Source organism: Hemitrygon akajei, chromosome 1 (genome assembly GCF_048418815.1).
Source record: "Hemitrygon akajei chromosome 1, sHemAka1.3, whole genome shotgun sequence".
Taxonomy (NCBI): Eukaryota; Metazoa; Chordata; class Chondrichthyes; order Myliobatiformes; family Dasyatidae; genus Hemitrygon; species Hemitrygon akajei.
In genome coordinates this window covers 39,317,048-39,337,063 of record NC_133124.1, presented here as the reverse complement: position 1 = coordinate 39,337,063, position 20,016 = coordinate 39,317,048, and the positions used below count along the sequence as shown (strand labels likewise).

Below are 20,016 nucleotides of genomic sequence, written 5' to 3'. Positions count from 1 at the left end.
TGCTAAGTTTCTTCATGAGGAATCTGAATGGAGTACAGATCTGTAATAAAATGCTGCAAGCTTATTACAGGTGGGTTGGTCCATAATAAATTCCCTACAAATATCAGATAACTAAAGCAGACTTGAAAATTGACTTTAGTAATGACCTACTACTTTTTATATCTGAGTATTTTATGTAAGGTTAAATTCACTACATGGGAAATAAGAACAAAATACAATGTTTAATTTTATTGAGCTTTATCACAGATCAAAAACACAAACTCAATTTCCAAAAGCCTTATTACACCTTGCATTACTGGAAAACAGATTTGCAGTATTGTGCAGTGCATGAAGAGTCCTTTGATAGTCAACAAATCATTATACTGATGCACAATACAATTAGCAAAGACATTTACTCACTTACTTCCTACAAAGACCAAAAACTTACATCAAATACTGGAATAGAAGTTTATTTGTATCCTTTTAACTGTTTAAGCTTATGATAATAAAACCATAAGATATAGGAGAAGTAGCTCATTTGGCCCATCGAGTCTGCTCCGCCATGCAATCATGGGCTGATCCTATTCTTCCAGTCAATATATTTAAAAATTCTGCACGTCACCTTACCTGGTTTCACAACAAAACAATGCAGTACTTCCTGAACAAAAGCTTTGGAGATTGGGCTGACAGGGTTAAGTGTATGACAGGTGACCAGGGAGGCAATTGTAGAAGCTGTATGATTTTGTTTCTCCTTTCCACACTTCCTTTGCAAAACAATCTCACACCCTTCGATTACAATAAAAACAGAAATTCAAATTTACAAACGTAATTCAGTTAACTTTAGCCTTCATAGAAGCTTGGAAAATGTAATGATAAATTTAGTCATTTTGCACGTGCACCCCACTAAAAATGTGGAAGGTCAGAGCATTTTGCATTGAAATGGGATTTGTGGTAAAGGTATGTTGTAGCTTATAATTAAGTAAATGAACTTTAGTGAATTGGCATACATATAATTCACCTGCAAACCTCTACAAAAGATGACAAAGTAGTGGATACAGCCCAGTCCATCACGGGTAAAGCCCTCCCCATCACAGAGCATATCTACTTGGAGCACTGTCGCAGGAAAGCAGCATCCATCATCAGGGACTCCCACCACCCAGGCCATGCTCTCTTCTCGTTGCTATCAGGAAGAAGGTACAGGAGGCTCAACACCCACACCGCCAGGTTCAGGAACAGTTATTACCCCCGAACCATCAGGCTCTTGAACCAGAGAGGGTAATTTCACTCACCCCATCACAGAGCTGTCCCCACAATCGAGGTACTCACTTATGGACTCTTCATCTCATGCTCTCATTATTCATTGCTTATTTTATTATTATCTTTTTGTATTTGCATCATTTGATGTCTTTTACAAACTGGTGTTTTTTTCTCCTGCTGGGTGCTGTCTTTCAATGATTCCTTGTATTTACTGTGAATGCCCGCAATAACTTACAGTCCTTTAACATCTTGGACTATTTTTACTGTGCCCATAGTCTTTTTTTTATCAATTATGCTATTGTTTGCACTGTTGTAACTATATGTTGTAATTATGTGGTTTTGTGCAGGTCTTGTAGCTTTAGTTTTTGGCCTTGTTTTTGTCTAGCTCCTTTCCGGGGAACGCGCTAGATGGTAGCGCGATATTAACACGCAGCAGCCTCTCTGGACTCTGGATTGGGGATTGCCAAACGTTACGTGGATTTTCTGGTGTAATCTCTTTTGTCATATACTTTTGTGATATCATTCTGGGGGAACGTTGTCTCATTTTTTAACTGCATTGCATTTGTGGTCTCTAAATGACGATAAACTGAATCTGAAGAAAATGAACCTCAGGATTGTATATGGTGTCATATAAGTACAGGTACTTCGATATTAAATTTACTTTGAACTTTAAAATTTATCCTTTGCCCAAAGACGACACAGGATAAATTGTTTTCTTTAGGATTTCAGAATTCAACAGGAGAGATTCACATCAAAATGCCGTCATTCAGGTATTAAATGTGATTCTCTAATCAACTGTGGGCTGAATCTGCGAGATTTTCTGATGTTCGTTGTCTAGGGAACACTAAGGATATCAACTTATTTTTGTCAAAACATTCTGGATGGGAAAGCCATAATGTGAGTGGTGGATATGTGGAATGCTCTGCCCCAGAAGGCAGTGGAGGCCAAGTCTCTGGATGCATTCAAGAGAGAGTTAGATAGAGCTCTTATAGATAGCAGGGTCAAGGGATATGGGGAGAGGGCAGGAACGGGGTACTGATTGTGTATGATCAGCCATGATCACAGTGAATGGCGGTGCTGGCTAGAAGGGCCGAATGGCTTACTCCCGCACCTACTGTCTACTGTCTATTGTATTCAGATATGCTGTTCAGTTCAAATTCTTTTAGAATCTATACAAGTACAAAATTGAGAATCTGGTTTTAAGTTTAGTGTGATTTGCTAAAAGTAGGAATTGGAGGAACTTCACCTTCAAGATAGTAAATGTATTCCTCTTGGATTTTGTTACTTCAGAAACACAGAAACCAGCACCGATAGTACATTGAAGCAGCGATGACATGCTTTTGCCAATATTAACCTCTATAGCCAAACCTGTGGTTTTACCCACTAGATGATCCAGGTTAGTCAGGAAAAGTGAGCAAAAATCAAAAAAATCTCAAAATATCCATTAACCTTATCCTGACAGTATCAGTGTCCACAGAATTATACATTATTTTCTATTGGCCACAAAGTTAACATAACCATTTTTATATTAGAACTATTAGAATCAAGTGATTACATACATTTAAAGGACATTTTCTGAGTTCCTCATGGGAAGCCATACAATTTCAAATGGTTCTTCACATCTTGGCACAAAGATGATTTATTTCCAAAGCCCACTTCTTAAGTGAAGTAGGGTTTATCAATTACATAAATCTGTTCAAAGTGGGAGACGTTGCCAGCATAAATTGGTGCATAGTTATAGATCAAAGCCTTCTCTTCTTCTTTTTCATTAGGAAAATGATGCCAATTCTTCTGAGCTGGAAAAGAAGACAGTAACAATTAGATCTTAAAGCTTATGTACTGACTCACAACATTTGCAATTCTGAAGTGAATAAGGGAAACAAAACATGTATGAAATGCATTGCCAGTGCAAGGGAATTGCATCATGTATGTGATGAAGAGCTGAATTACCAGTGAGAGCAGAAGCAAGTAAAGCTTGGCTTTCTGCTAGTCTATGAGAAATAAATGTAAAGGTGAGCTCCATATTGAGATTGCCAGGTGCTATAGCAAGGTAATCCAAATTATCTAAATATGGAACATAAAACAAAAGTATCAATTATAAGGGCACGCTTACAAATAATAAATGATATACAGGTAGATATACTTTGAAAGAGTTAATGGAAAATGGGGGATGTCTCAGAATTGGCCTGAGGAAGGGAGACAACTAATGAGTCAGTTCAAACAGGAAATTTCTGTTTCTAATAAAATGTCCAGGGAAGGTGGGATCTGTTCCGAAAGGACGGTTTACACCTGAACTGGAGCGGTACTAACATTCTTGCAGGGAAGTTTGCTAGTGCTTCTTGGGGGGGGGTTTAAACAAAATTTGCAGGGGGCGGGGATCCAGAATGTGAGAGAGGATAAACGAGAGGAAGAATAAAGGACAGGTGGGGACTACACGGTTCCGGAATATTAAGTGTGTAGTAGAGAAAGGTGAGGTGGAACAAGTGATAAGGAGGACACATGTACAGAGGGATGGTCTGACGGAACATGGAGTTAAATGTGTTGAAAGAATAAGTAAATTTAAGAAGGACAACAAAATTCTAGGGGCGTAGAGCCCGATGGGAGTTCGGGAAGCTGGGTTAAGCACAATAGGCAGCGATTCAAACAGAGAGAGGAGAAATGGGCTAAAAATTCTATATCTGAATGCACAAAGTGTCAGAAATAAGGCGGATGAGCTTGAAGCTCAGGTGCGAATGGGTAACTATGATGTTGTTGGGATAACGGAAACATGGCTGCAGGGAGATCAGACCTGGGAAATGAATGTACAAGGGTATACGTGCTACCGTAGGGACAGAAATGTGGGCAGAGGGGGTGGGGTGGCCCCGTTGGTGAGGAATGAGGTTCAGTCCTTTGCAAGGGGGGACATAGGGTCAGGAGAAGTAGAGTCTGTGTGGATAGAACTGAGGAACAGTAAGGGCAAAAGGACCCAAATGGGTGTTGTCTACAGGCCACCAAACAGTAGCATGGATATTGGGTGCAAGTTGAATAGGGAGTTAACATTGGCATGTGGCAAAGGTAATGTCGCAGTAGTTATGGGGGATTTCAACATGCAGGTGAACTGGGAGAATCAGGTTGGTGCTGGACCACAGGATAGGGAGTTTGTAGAGTGCCTATGGGATGCATTCTTGGAACAGCTTGTATGAGAGCCGACCAGGGACAAGACTATTCTGGATTTAGTGTTATGTAATGAACAGGATTTGATAAGCGATCTTGCAGTAAAGGAGCCATTAGGAGGTAGTGATCATAATATGATAAGTTTTTATCTGCAATTTGAGAAGGATAAGGGCAGCTCGGAGGTGTCAGTGTTGCAGTTGAACAGGGGAAACTATGGAGCCATGAGGGAGCAACTGGCCAAAGTTGACTGGACGGATAGTCTAGCAGAAAAGACAGTGGAACAGCAATGGCAGGTGTTCTTGGGAATAATGCACAAGGTGCAAAATCAGTTCATCCCCCAGAGAAGGAAGGATTCAAAGGGGGAAAAGGGGCCACAGTGGTTGACAAAGGAAGTCAGAGATTGCATAGCATTAAAAAAAAGGAAGTATGACAGAGCTAAGGTGAGTGGGAGGACGGATGATTGGGAACTTTTTAAGGAACAACAGAACTTAACTAAAAAGACAATACGGGGAGAAAAAATGAGGTACGAACGCAAGCTAGCCAGGAATATAAAGGAAGATAGCAAAAGCTTTTTTAGGTATGTGAAGAGAAAGAAGATAGTTAAGAACAATGTTGGGCCCTTGAAGAATGAATTGGGTGAAATTGTTATGGGAAACAGAGAAATAGCAGAAGAATTTAATGAGTACTTTAGATCTGTTTTCACTAAGGAAGACACAAGCAATCTCCCAGATGTATGGATGGGCCAAGGACATAGGGTAACAGAGGAAATGAAACAGATTGACATTGGGAAGGAAATGGTGATGAGAAGACTGATGGGACTGAAGGCTAACAAATCCCCAGGTCCAGATGGTCTGCATCCTAGGGTACTAAAGGAGGTGGCCCTGGAAATTGTGGATGCATTGGTAATCATTTTCCAATGTTCCTTAGATCCAGGATCAGTTCCTGAGGATTGGAGAATGGCTAATGTTATCCCACTTTTTAAGAAAGGAGGGAGGGAGAAAACAGAGAACTATTGACCTGTCAGCCTGACATCGGTGGTGGGGAAGATGCTAGAGTCCATTATTAAGGATGAAATAGTGGCATATCTAGATAGCAGTGATAGGATTGGGCCGAGCCAGCATGGATTTACCAAGGGTAAATCATGCTTGACTAATCTGTTGGAGTTTTTCGAGGATGTAACCAGGAAGTTAGACGGGGGAGATCCAGTGGATGTAGTGTACCTCGATTTTCAGAAGGCATTTGATAAGGTCCCACATAGGAGATTGGTGGGTAAAATCAAAGCTCAGGGCATCAGGGGGAAGACATTGACATGGATAGCAAACTGGTTGGCAGATAGAAAGCAAAGGGTAGCGGTGAATGGGTGTTTCTTGGAGTGGCAGGTGGTGACTAGTGGGGTGCCACAGTGCTCGGTATTGGGACCACAGCTGTTTACAATTTACGTCAACGATTTGGATGAAGGCATTGAAAATAACATCAGCAAATTTGCTGATGATACTAAGCTGGGTGGCAGGGTGACATGTGATGAGGATGTTAGGAGTTAATTCAGGGTGACTTGGATAGGCTGGGTGAGTGGGCAGATACTTGGCAGATGACGTTTAATGTGAATAAGTGTGAGGTTATCCACTTTGGGAGTAAGAACAGGAAGGCAGATTATTATCTGAACAGTGTAGAGTTAGGTAAGGGAGAAATACAAAGAGATCTAGGAGTCCTTGTTCATCAGTCACTGAAGGTGAATGAGCAAGTGCAGCAGGCAGTGCAGCAGACAGTTTTGGTCTCCAGGGTTAAGGAAGGACATCCTGGCTGTAGAGGAAGTGCAGCATAGATTCACGAGGTTAATTCCTGGGATGTCTGGACTGTCTTACGCAGAGAGGTTAGAGAGACTAGGCTTGTACACGCTGGAATTAAGGAGATTGAGAGGGGATCTGATTGAAACATATAAGATTATTAAGGGATTGGACAAGATAGAGGCAGGAAATATGTTCCAGATGCTGGGAGAGTCCAGTACCAGAGGGCATGGTTTGAGAATAAGGGGTAGGTCATTTAGGACAGAGTTAAGGAAAAACTTCTTCTCCCAGAGAGTTGTGGGGGTCTGGAATACACTGCCTCAGAAGGCAGTGGAGGCCAGTTCTCTGGATGCTTTCAAGAAGGAGCTAGATAGGTATCTTGTGGATAAGGGAATCAAGGGATATGGGGACAAGACAGGAACCGGGTATTGATAGTAGTTGATCAGCCATGATCTCAAAATGGCGGTGCAGGCTCAAAGGGCCGAATGGTCTACTTCTGCACCTATTGTCTATTGTCATGAACTTGTGCAAGTGGGGTAGATTGGGTGCAGAGGATGTTGTTGTGAGGGGATCGCAATTGGATTTTAACCTGTGAATTTTGCCCAATATTCGCTAATCTTTACAATGATCACCTTTGATGGTGGCAAACCTGATGAATCTGTTTTTAATTCCAGTCTCAGTTTTGATGTGTAACTTGAACAACCTGGGAACACCTGTGCCTTGGACAGCAGTAAGACGCTAATACTACTTTTCCACTCAAAACCTTTCTCAGGTCATGTTCAACTTCCCAAATTCTCCAAAGTAGATAATCAATTTGGTTAGTTGCTATAAATCATTTTGCTAATCACAAACTATTAAAATAAAACTAGTATCATAGATTAATTATGTTAAGTGGTCATACCTTCACTAACAAAAAAGTCAGCCATGTACCATGTTAGTTTCACAGCATTGCTGGAATGTGGGATGCTGATTTTTGGATTCCACTCATAAGGGTTTTTCTCTGGATGCCACTGAACTCCATAAATAGGATAGTTGTGTGCTGCAATAACACAAACCATTCATCATTCCCTTTATACAATCAATGAGCATAATTGTTCTATGAAATTTATCCACAGTAACTCACTGAAATCCTTACTGGAAATGTATGCTTCAACTACATACACTACATCTAAAAAGTGTTGGTAGACAAGTTTGCACAAGTTCTTAAAATACATGATTCAGATCAATGAGTAAGTACAGTTGTTTCTCTGTGGAATGTAATCATCCTTCAGAGAAAGAAAAATCAATTTAGAAATTATAAATTTCATTGTAAAAGTTACTCCTAATTAGATTTTGCAGAGTAGGATTGGAAGAGTACTGCAATGCAAACGCAAAGTTGATAATCAGGTTTAGTTCTTTCATTCTTCTCTCCTCATTAATACACCGTGCACCTGAATAATTACTTTTCCATTCCAAAACTTGCTCTGTGGAAATTACATAGTTTAATCATTCTGCACGTGTGGCTCCATGCTAAATTTGTCAGGAGGTAGGAGTTGGTGACATTGAAGAATTGTAAAAATATTTTAAAAATAGAAATAAAGACTTTATTAAACTAAGAGAGTGGGCAGAATGAATTAAAAACTATAGAATTAGATTAACTTCCATTAATGAAATCTAAATCAAGTGGTTTCTTGTGGACTTTGGGATAAGAGACATAACTGATTAAAATCCAGGGAAGGGGTGTAGGTCTCGTGGTCCAGACTTGTTCTATTTCATTTGTTCATTCATTATGTGCCTTGTCGTATGACATGAGTGATCACAGTCTTTCCATGACCATGATCGGTCTTGGCAATTTTTTTCTAAAGAAGTGGTTTGTCATTGCCTTCTTCAGGGCAGTGTCTTTACAAGACGGGTAACCCCAGCCATTATCAATACTCTTCAGAGTGGCCACATAACCAGGACTTGTTGCATGTATTAGCCTGACCATCCACCACCTGCTTCCATGCCTTCGTGTGACCCTGACTGGTGGGGCTAAAGAGGTGCTACACCTTGCCCAAGGTTGACCTGCAAACTAGCAGAGGGAAGGAGCGCTTTGCATCTCATTTGAAAGAGACTTAGCTCCACCCCAACACCCAGTGTTATATTTAGACCAGTCAAATGTATTTACAGTAAATGTTTTGATATGTTAACCAGAACTGTGGCAATTAAACTATATTTTTGGCTGTAAAAATAAATTAATAGAAATAACTGAGGCTGTCAATTAAGAACTTATTTATATAAACAAATGTATATCAAAAACGCACATAAAAACATAAGAAGTGTTTCACTAATCTAATTGTACGAGAGTGGCGTTTTAATCATCAGCAAAATAATGCATGCCTAATTATTTGTATTAGAATTGAACCATGTCCATTAGCACCCTTGCGTTCTTGTTAGGATATGCTGGAACACTGCTGCCAAAAATGAAAACAGCATTTAAATATGTAACAAAAAAACTTTACTTTACTGGCAGAACGGGCCAAAGACATTCTGGATACATCCAAATGTACAGTCTGTGTACAGCTGGAGAATGCTCGTCTCTATCACTCCCTACCTGACTCCTTGTTTCTCCAGTCACCTATACCATCTGGTGGTGTCATACAAACAGAAACCTTTAGCAATACTAATAATGGAAAGAAGAAATCACAGCAGTAGCTTATTTTCTGAAGAATGAGGAAAATTACAATACATCTCATAGAATGGATTGAAATCAATCCAAGGAAACTCGTGTGTTTATTAATTAGAACTGTTAATTAGAAAGTACCTTCCATTGTAGATATAAATTCAATCTGTTGGCTGTCTGTATTAGTGGTCAAGATCTTGTAGAAGTTTTTCAAATCTTCATTCTTTTGAAATTTCTAAAATTAAATCATAAAAAATTAATATACGTCATCAACAAGATTTTCAATGATGCTCTGCTGATCTGGGCAAAGCAACAAACTTTAAGATGTTGCAATTTCCTTCAGTTCATAGTGATTGATACAGAAACCCTTGTTCACTATTCTCTGCAGCAAATCTTATTGGATGGTGTGTAGCATCAAACTACAAAAACAAGGACACTTGTGAGAAACTTCACTGAAATCACTGGCCTGAACAGATTAGATATGGCAAAGTTATCTCCCATGGTAGGGAGTCTAGGACAAGAGGGCACGACTTCAGGATTGAAGGACGTCCTTTTAGAACTGAGATGCAGAGAAATTACTTTAGTCAAAGGGTGGTAAATCTGCAAAAATTGTTGCCACGAGCGGCTGTGGAGGCCAAGTTATTAGGTGTATTTAAGGCAGAGATAGATAGGTTCTTGATTAGCCAGGACATCAAAGGGTATGGGGAGAAGGCAGGGGAGTGGGGATGACTGGAAGAATTAGATCGGCCCATGATTGAATGCTGGAGCAGATTCGAAGGGCCAAATGGCCTACTTCTGCTCCTATATCTTACGGTATTGCATGGTCAGTTACCTGAACAGAAATACTAACATGAAAAACATAAATAAAAACAAAATTCCATGCTTATTTAGATACTTGCCCCGAAGAATTTTCATTGTTTGCTGCTATTTTCTGCAAACAATTATATGGGCATAAACTATTCATAAAATTAACTTCCTCATAATTGTCCCCATTTCTTACGCATTATCTCAGTGATCCAGACCATCCTAGCAATGGCCAGGATCTTCTCCAATGAGTAGCATATGCTGTGGTCCAGCAAAAAACAATCAGAAAAATAGCGTTGTGCCAAAAAAAGTCCAAGTGGCACTGAACAAAGGAATGACTGGCCGGAGGGGGGAGGGTTCACTGCCATCTCTGGGGATGCCAGGTGAATCTAGTGTCACAGATTGCAGTGAGGGATGGATCTCAGTGATGGCTGGCCAGTGATCTATGAGCCACTCTGCTGATCCAAACACCTAATGACTAAAAAAAGCAAAGCAGGTCACGTGATCCAGTTCAACAACCGAGCTTATACATCCCAATTCTTTGTGCGGCTTTTGGCAAAGCACTGCAGATACTGGAAATCTAAACGAAGACAGAAAATGATATCAAAGCTCAGATGAGCATTTATGAAGAGAGAAACAGGGCTAATATTTAAAGTTGATAAATTTGCATCAGAACAAGGAACAGTTAAAAGAATTAAAAAGGTGGAAGACAAGAAAGATCAAAGAACAGCTTGATGAAAGAGGATAGAAATGGTTAGTAAATAGTACAACATCTCTGGAGCAGGTGAAAACAGGAGAAGGTGAAAAAAATAGGAGTACTAGATACGTGAGACGCAAGGCTGGCAATCATAGATTTCTTTTGTCTCCACCAATTCTTTTAAATATTTGTAAAGATGGGGCTTTAATATATTACTTAGATATTATTCTTTACAAGTTTAGCATCTAATTTCTTATCTTAGACATTAGAAATATCAGTTACTGAAAAAAGAACGATAGATATTCTTGTGCGCAGGTTACTAGAGCTGTTGGGAGTGGCTTAAACTAATATGGCGGGGGTGGGGGATGGGAACCAGTATGGTAGAGCTGAGGATGAGCCAGCAGGGTTACAAGATGATGGGAGTAACATGAATGTAAGGAAGGACAAGCCAATGACTGGGTACAAATGCAGACAGCACAAAGAGTTAACTTGTACCACAGACGCAAAATTTAAAAGGGCAAAGAATGCAGGACAGAGATGCTGTATTTAAATATGCGTAGCATTCAGAATGAGGTGGACGAACTTGTGTCGCAATTAGAGATTGGTCGGTAGGATGTTGTGGGCATCACTGAGTCATGGCTGAAAGAAGGCCGTAGTTGACAGCTCCAGCCACCTCTGCTCTGCTGTCATACCCGCCAGTATCCTTCTCCAATCCACCTGGGCAAGAATCGAAAGGACAGGCAGAAAGGCAGAGGCGATAGTATGGCTCTGTTGATAAGAGATGAAATTACATCTTTAGAAAGAGGTGACAGAGGGTCAGAGAATGTTCAGTCTTTGTGGGTGAAGTAAGAAACCGCAAGGGTACAAAAACATTCTGGGAATCATATATAGGCTTCCAAATAGTAGCCAAGATGTGGGGCTGAGATTGCAAAGGGAGCTGGAAAAGGCATGTAATAAGGGTTAATGACACAATTGTAATGGGGGACTTCAATATGCAAGGGGATTAGGAAAATAAAGTTGGTGTCAGATTGCAACAGAGGGAATTTGTTGAATATTTATGAGATGGCTTTTTAGAACAGCTTGTGCTGGAGCTTACTTGGGGAAAGGTTATCTTAGATTGGGTGTTGTGTAATAACTCAGATCTTACTAGGGAGCTTAATGTAAAGGAATCCTTAGGAGGCTGTGATCATAATATGATTGAATTCATACTGCAATCTGAGAGGGAGATGCACAAGTCACATGTATCAGTATCGCAATGGAATAAAGGGAATTACAGAGGCACAAAAGAGGAGCTTGCCCAAGTGGATTGGAGGATACTGACAGGGATGACGGCAGAGCAGAGGGGGCTGAAGTTTCTGGGAATATTTCACAAGGCGCAGGATAGATCTGCCCCACAGAAGAAGTAGTTCTTAAATGGCAAGGGTAGGTAACCATGGCTGACAAGGGAAGTTACGGATTGCATAAAGCCGGGAAAAGGCATACAAAGTGAGTGGGAAGTTGAATGATTGGGGAGTTGGATAATTGGGAAGCTTTTAAAATCCAACAAAAGGCAACTAAAAAAGCTATAAGGGAAAAGACAAAATATGAGGGCAAACTAGCCAATAATATAAAGCAGGATGAGAATAGTGTTTTTCAGTTATATAAAGAGTAAAAGGGAGGTGAGAGATGATAGATAGATAGATAGATAGATAGATAGATAGATACTTTATTCATCCCCATGGGGAAATTCAACTTTTTTTCCAATGTCCCATACACTTGTTGTAGCAAAACTAATTACATACAATACTTAACTCAGTAAAAAATATGATATGCATCTAAATCACTATCTCAAAAAGCATTAATAATAGCTTTTAAAAAGTTCTTAAGTCCTGGCGGTAGAATTGTAAAGCCTAATGGCATTGGGGAGTATTGACCTCTTCATCCTGTCTGAGGAGCATTGCATCGATAGTAACCTGTCGCTGAAACTGCTTCTCTGTCTCTGGATGGTGCTATGTAGAGGATGTTCAGAGTTATCCATAATTGACCGTAGCCTACTCAGCGCCCTTCGCTCAGCTACCGATGTTAAACTCTCCAGTACTTTGCCCACGACAGAGCCCGCCTTCCTTACCAGCTTATTAAGACGTGAGGCGTCCCTCTTCTTAATGCTTCCTCCCCAACACGCCACCACAAAGAAGAGGGCGCTCTCCACAACTGACCTATAGAACATCTTCAGCATCTCACTACAGACATTGAATGACGCCAACCTTCTAAGGAAGTACAGTCGACTCTGTGCCTTCCTGCACAAGGCATCTGTGTTGGCAGATATATTGGACCATTGGAAAATGATGTTGGTGCGGTAGTAATGGGGGATAAAGAAATGGCAGATGAACTTAACAGTCTTCACCGTGGAAGACACTGGCAGTGTGCCAGAGGTCTGTGAGTATCCGAAGTAGGAGTGAGCGCCATTGCTATTCCAACGGAAAAAGTGCCAGGCAAACTCAAAGGTCTTAAGGTGGATAAGTCACCTGGACCAGATGGACTACATCCCGGAGTCCTGAGAGAGGTTGCTGAAGAGATAATGGATGCATTGGTCATGATCTTTAAAGAATTACTTGATTCTGGCATGGCCCCAGAGTAATGGAAAATTGAAAATGTTACTCCACTCTTTAAGAAGGGAGGAAGGCAAAAGAAATGAAATTATATGCCAGTTAGCTTAACCTCAGTGGCTGGGAAAGTGTTGGAGACTAATGATAAAATAAGTCAAAGTCAGCATAGTTTCTGGGAAGGGAAATCTTGCTTGACAAATCTGTTAAGAGTTCTTTGAGGAAGTAACAAGCAGGGTGGTCAAAGGAGAGGCCGTGGTTGTCATTTATTTGGATTTTCAGAAGGCATTTGATAAGGTGCCACACATGAGGCTGTTTAACAAGATAAAATCCTATGGCATTATAGGAAAGGTACTGGCACAGATAGGGGAATGGCCGACAGACAGGAGGCAGCAAGTGGGAATAAAAGGGGGCCTTTTCTGATTGGCTGCCAATGACTAGTGGTGTTCCTTGGGAGTCAGTATCGGGTCCATTACTTTTCACATTGTTGTCAGTGATTTAGAGAAAAGAATTGATGGCTTTGTGGCAAAGTTTGCAGATGATACGAAGATAGGTGGAGGGGTAGGTAATGCTGAGAAAGCAATGCGATTACAGCAGGACTTAGTCAAATTAGAAGAATGGGCAAAAAAGTGGCAGATGGAATACAGTGTTCAGAAAAGTATAATATTGATAAAAGGAACAACAATGCAGATTCTTATCTAAATGGGTAGAAAAGTCAAACATCAGAGGTGTACGGGCTTAGGAGTCCTCTTACAAGACTCCCAGAAGGTTAATTTACATCTTGAGTCTGTGGTAAAGCTGGCAAATGCAATGTTGGCATTTATTTCAAGGGGAATAGAATATAAAAGCAAAGAGATAATGCTGAGCCTTTATAATACACTAGTCAGGCCACTCAGAGTATTGTCAACATTTTTGGGCCCCATATCTCAGAAAGGATATGTTGTTATTGGAGAGTTAGTGGAGGTTCATGAAGGTTATTCTGGGAATAAAGGGGTTAACATATGGGGAATGTTTGTCAGCTTTGGGCCTGTACTCAATAGAATTTAGAGGAATGTGGGGGAAATCTCATTGAAGGCCACCGAATGTTGAAAGGACTAGACAGGGTGGATATTTAGAGGCTGTTTCCAATGGCAGGGTTATCCAGAACTAGAGGTCACGGCCTCAAAATTGAGGAGTGATCTTTCAGAACAGAGGTAAGAAGGGTTTTTTTTAGCCAGAGAATAGTGGATCTGTGGAATGCTCTGCCACAGATAGCAGTGGAGGCTAAGCCCGTGGGTATATTTAAAGTGGAAGTTGATAGTTTCCTGATTGGTCAGGGCATAAAAGGGTATGGTGAGAAGGCAGGTTCAGTGGGATCCAGGATCAGCCACAATGGAATGGTGGAGCAGACTTGGTGGGTTGAATGGACTAATTCTGCTCCTATGTCTTTATAGTCTTATGAGGAATCTCCGCAGACGCAGTCAAATCCCTTTAGGTGTTTTTTAGCAGATCGTTGTGGACAGCGTGTTTACAGATTAACTGAATTCTTTGAACATTACTTTTGCAGTTTCAATTAAAACTTTGGCAAAGTTTTAACAACTTGAAACAAGTAATGTCTATAAGCCGCACAAAACGCACCACAATGTGTGGAGAGAATCAACTGGTTATTTATATTGTGCATTAACTTTTATTTCATATGTCCAAGAGCTTTATGGCTGGAAAGTGCTAGTTACCAGACCTGAACAGAAAGACTCCACATGTGGAAATTTGCAGTTAAAGGTTCTACAGCCAATGCTTTCATCAAATCTTCAGGAACGTTCTTAAACATCCGACTGGTTGCTGCATCTGGACAAAATGAAATAAGTGATTTAGAGTAACAATTTTATTTTTTTTAAGAGAGATATAGTGTAGAACAGGCCCTTCTGTCCCAAGGAACTGCTCCACTCAACAATCCACACAAAATTTCTTATAGAGAACGCCAGAATTGCACTCTGAACTTTGATGCCTGGAGCTGTAATAGTGTTCCCCCAACCACTACAGCTTCTGTAATTTCAATAAATTAGAGCTTTTTTTTTCTTTTACAGGAGTTCCTTATAAATCAGGGATATCCCTGAACGTGCACTCCAAACAGTTTAATGCTCTGGCTTTTTCATGTCTGTTCAAGGGCAGCTTTCTGATGTATGCATCAATTCCTTATTTTCTGTGGATAAGTTAGTCGTTTCCTTTCTAGCTCATTAACATTTAAATTCTATTATGTAGCCTATGTTCTAAATAAAACTTTCTTTAATTTAAGTATATTCCAATTTGCTGCATTGTCAACAGTGCACTTAAATCCCCTCTGACAACAAGCTATCTGATTTAGCACCTGAAGCTTATTGTACAGAACACTGGCTTGAAATCTGCAGCAGCTACAATGTTTTGCTAAGATCTAGACATAATCAATACTATGACATATAGTGGTCATAGTAATGGTCATGCAAAGATATACTGGTAGGTGTGCAATCCGTATGAGACATATAGATATATTAATATGAATCTGGGCACTTTCTTAATGAAAACACGAGTTTGAATGGGTCAGCCGAGACTGGTTTAAATATATCAATCCTTATTCTCCAAAAGGAAAAAAAAAGAGGGGAAAAAACCCCACAGAAAATATTTATTGAATATAATTAGACCCCTTCAAGCCACAAACAGTAATACGATAATTAGAAGTCTTGAGGAGCCAAGGTTTGTAACTGGGATCAAGAATCACCAGAGGTAGCAACACAGGCGGACAGGTGATTATGAAGGCTCGTGCAATACTTGCATTCATTAGACAGGGCATGGAATACAGATCAGAGAAGGCATGATAAAGGAGCAGGCCACATGCGGAATACTGTGTTGTTATCTGATCTTCTCATCAGTGGAAGGATATGACTGTATTGGAGACAGCACAATGAACATTAACCAGAATGTTGTCTGAGATGGAACATATCAGCTATGAGGAGATACCGGATGGGCTTAATTTGTTTCTTTAGAACAGAGAAGACTGAGAGATGACCTGATTGTGGTACGTATTGAGGGAAAGATCAAGGATCAACTCCATTGTCATATACATTCAAATGTATTTGGAATTTGCTGTAGACAGACAGTGAGGAAGTTTTCCCCATAGCCTGAGTGGCTACAGCCAGCAAGCATAGGTTGAAAGTTCTGGGCAGGAGATTTAAAGGGAATTTGAGCAAGCCTTTTGTTTGAACCCTCTGCAGGAAGAGGTAGTGAGGGTGATGAAGGAAGGTACTCGCACGAGATTTTAGCAGCATTTGGACGAGTGCTTGGAACGGCATGACTCAGAAGGCTCCGGGAAGTGTCAGGAAATGGGGTGCAGCAGTACTTGATGGCTGGTGCAGTCTCAGTGAGCCAGGGGGCCTGTTTTCATTAGTCTACAAACTTAGCAAATTCAAACAAGGGAAATTTCAAAACAAGCTTACTAGTTGCACTGGAGTTACAAGAAATCAAATCCCTGCACTGGCACAGATAACACTGGATGGCTTTGAAACCTGCCCAGGACAAACGGGGAGAGATTGCAACTTGCCTCACCTTCACGTATATCAGGCCAGCTACAGTAGATTGTGCCATGTTGAGAAAAATCTCACAGTCGGCTACGAATTTGTAACAGAATCAGTGGATTAACTCTTGATCTCATCACTGTAGCAGCTAACACCACCATTAGTTTATCATCTATTTATTGTTGAATCACAGATGGAACACAGTTCCTTTCAACTTGTGGACTTAGGATACCCTGAAGCAGAACAGAAATATGTGCAGCAACGGAACACAGCTCAATCAGACATGCATAGCTTCCTGAATCGCAATTTATCAAAATATAACTCAGCAAGCCACTGTCAATTCCTGCCTGAAGGATCTGCCCTTTAAAGGAAATGAGGCAGGAGTTGGTAACCAGGCTTTACTCCAAGGAGAAAAGTGTACTCATGTTGTTACAAGGCAACTGCCTTGCGAAAGGGTAAGAAACTCTATAAGACAGAGATATTATTCCAGATCAGTGACTCTTGTCTGGAAGTTATAACCTGTAGGTTTAATATAATTGTTTTATTTAAAGCCAGTTGCAAACTGCAAGATCAAATGTCTGCAATCAAACTACAATATACCAAAGCTGGTGAGATTAATGAGTTCATAGAAATTGATTACCACAAAGTCATGGATTCAATTAAAGGAGCCCCACAATATATTGACAAGTCTCTCAGATGTCCAAATTCGTCAGAATCTTAAGTGTTGTAACAGAAAACATTAGAACACAAACAGAGAATGACAAAGACAATGATAACACAATTTTCCCTGTACAACATTATTAGAAACAAATAGGCTGTCAGCCATAAAAAAATCTGTAAACGTAACTAATCTAAGCTTACAGTTACGTTGAGCGAACCACACAAAAGATGCTATTTTTGAACTTCAATTGTACTTGTACTTCTTTACACATATAGTAGCTGGATTATTAAGTAAGACCTTGTATGTTAATAAAAGAGTTTCGATAAATGAAATTACTGCCAAGATACTTGCGACGTTTCACTTGTATGCTTGCCACTGGATCCAAAGTAAGATCACAAATGAGGACTGTATTTTGAAGACCTGCTCTTGTAAATGTTAACAAAAGCTTAACACACACAACGGATAGACAGAAAAAGGAAAATTTTACTTTTATACAGAATCTTAGCCCATTGTCCTGCATGCAATTGTGCAGCTCATGCAAAGATTTTTGTTACAAAGATGTAAAAAATAACTGTCTTGCTTACAGTTTAATGGATAGTGGGGGAAATGCTGAAAAAAGCTAATTTTTTGTCTCATGCCAAATTCAGCTGAACAAGCAAATGGATTTGCAACTGGCAAAAATTAGATAATGAAGTACTGCATTAGACTACTAGCTTCTAACGCACACCAAGTCCCTGGAGTTTATTCTTTGTCGTATAAAGCTCTGGTGCAGTGTTTCTTTCAAGCCATTTAATTAGATTTCATCCCTTGCTAGAAGTAGACTGGGTGGAATGAATCATGTTAAAAAGAAATATATAAATAACAAGGGTGATAATAAATTGTCATTACAGACACATGTATAAGAAATGGAGCTAGATGAAAGTTAAAAATACACAAGAAGACAAGGAGGTGAGAGGAGTGAAGAGAATCACAATGTTAATGGAGCCAATTTCTTACACTTACAGGTCCCACAATTTTCATTTCCATAACCAAAATGATCCCACCCTCCCAATCAAAGTTTACCTTTGCTGAATTTCAAAGGAAGAGACACATTCTTGGTGTTTGTAGCAACCAGAAGATTTTGTCCACTGGTAAGGACAGTCAGCTCTTCAAATCCAAGGCAAACCCCCAAGATTGGGAAATAGGTCCCATGATTATTGGCCTGTTTTAAAACAGGATCAGAAAAGTTGCATTTACTGCCAGCCTTTGACAAGTAGTGCTTTGTATTTATAATTGATATTACATATGTCTTAAATTGACAGGTCTAAATCTGCTTAAGTTACTCCACCGCATTTACAGTATACTAACAAGCAAATATTGTAACAACATTTAGGTAGGTTATTACTATTTCCATCTTTTTACCTACAGCCTTTCTAATTACTGCATTCTTAAGTTTGAATAATATCACAGCCATATTCACAATGATATCCCTTTAGAAATTACATTGTGCAAGAGAGTGATACATATAGCATCTTGCACAATAAATGATTTTTTTTACTTAAAAAGGGACCAAATGTCCTCCTAATAGCAAAAGAGAAATTGATAAATTAAAAGAATAATATACCTGAAGAATGTCATTATATTAGAGGTTCAAAGTAGAAAGTAAATTTATTATCTAAGTGATAATATAGCAACTTACACACCCCGTCACCATATGCAACCCTGAGGTTGATTTTTTTGCAGGCATGCACAATAAATCTAAGAAATACAATAGAATAAATGACAAACAGAACTTAATAAGACAAACAGTGTGCAACGATAACAAACTGTTCAAATATGAAAGAGAAGAAAATATTAATAAATCAATAAGTAAGCAATAAATATCAAGAACCTGAGATGAAGAGTCCTTGAAAGTGAGTCCATAGGCTGTGGGAACAGTCCAGTGATGGGGATGTGAAGCTATCCCCACTGGTCAGGAGTCTGATGGTTGAGGGGTAATAGCTGTTCCTCAACCTGGTAGGGTGGGTCCTGAAGCCCCCTGAGCATCAGCAAGAAGAGAGCATGGCCTAGATGGTAATGGTCTTTGATGATGGATGCTGCTTTCCTGTGACAACGCTCTGCGTATATGTGCTCAATGGTGGTTAGGGCTCTACCTGTGATGGACTGGGTCATATCCACTACTGTTTGCAGGATTTTCTATACCACGTCATGATGCAACCAGTCAATAAACTCTCCACCACACACCTATAGAAGTTTGCCCAAGCTTCAGATGTCACGCTGAATCTTCACAAACTTCTAAGGAAATAGAGGTGCTGCCTTGCTTTCTTCATAACTACACTTACATGCTGGACCCAAGGCAGATCCTCTAAAATAAAGTTTGCTGACTCTCTCCACCTTTGATCCCCTAATGAGCACTGGCTCATAGACCTTATAGTCAGAAGTATAAAGTGACTAGAGCAGGGCGATAAGCACACAGCTCTGTGGCGCACTTCAGTACGTTGACGGAGATTATGAAAGAGATGCTGTTGCCAATCCAAACTGTCTGTGGTCTGCAAGTGAGGAAATCCAAGACCCAATTGCACAAGGAGGTAATGAGGCTAAGGTCTTGAAGATTTCTGACTGGTTTTGAGGGAATGATACTGTTGAATACCGAGCTGTAGTCAATAAAGAGCATCCTGAAGTCTACACCTTTGCTCTCCAAATGTTCCACAGTTCAATGAAGAGCCAATGAAATGGCACCTGCTGTGGTCCTGTTGTGCTGGTAAACAAATTGAAATGGATCCAAGTCTCTTCTCAGGCAGGAGTTGATATGTTTTATAATGAACTTCTTAAAGCACTTCAACACTGTGGACATAAGTGCTACTGGACAATAGTTATTGAGGCAGGTTACTATGTTGTTCATAGGCACCAGTAAAATTGAAGTTTGCTGGAAGCAGGTGGGTAGTTCAGACTACC

General features: G+C 40.1%; 1 protein-coding gene across 1 annotated transcript in view; it reads right to left on the bottom strand.

Moving 5' to 3' along the window:
* Positions 1 to 220: 220 nt before the first annotated feature.
* ggh (gamma-glutamyl hydrolase (conjugase, folylpolygammaglutamyl hydrolase)) overlaps positions 221 to 20,016 on the bottom strand; it is a 45,174-nt gene continuing 25,378 nt past the window's right edge. Inside the window, exons 5-9 of the mRNA XM_073041655.1 lie at positions 18,145 to 18,283; positions 14,615 to 14,721; positions 8,956 to 9,049; positions 7,075 to 7,212; positions 221 to 3,032 (exon numbers count right to left, since the gene is read on the bottom strand). Coding sequence (XP_072897756.1) covers positions 2,896 to 3,032; positions 7,075 to 7,212; positions 8,956 to 9,049; positions 14,615 to 14,721; positions 18,145 to 18,283 — 615 coding nt within the window. The 3' untranslated portion in view covers positions 221 to 2,895. The remainder of the gene's footprint in view (positions 3,033 to 7,074; positions 7,213 to 8,955; positions 9,050 to 14,614; positions 14,722 to 18,144; positions 18,284 to 20,016) is intronic.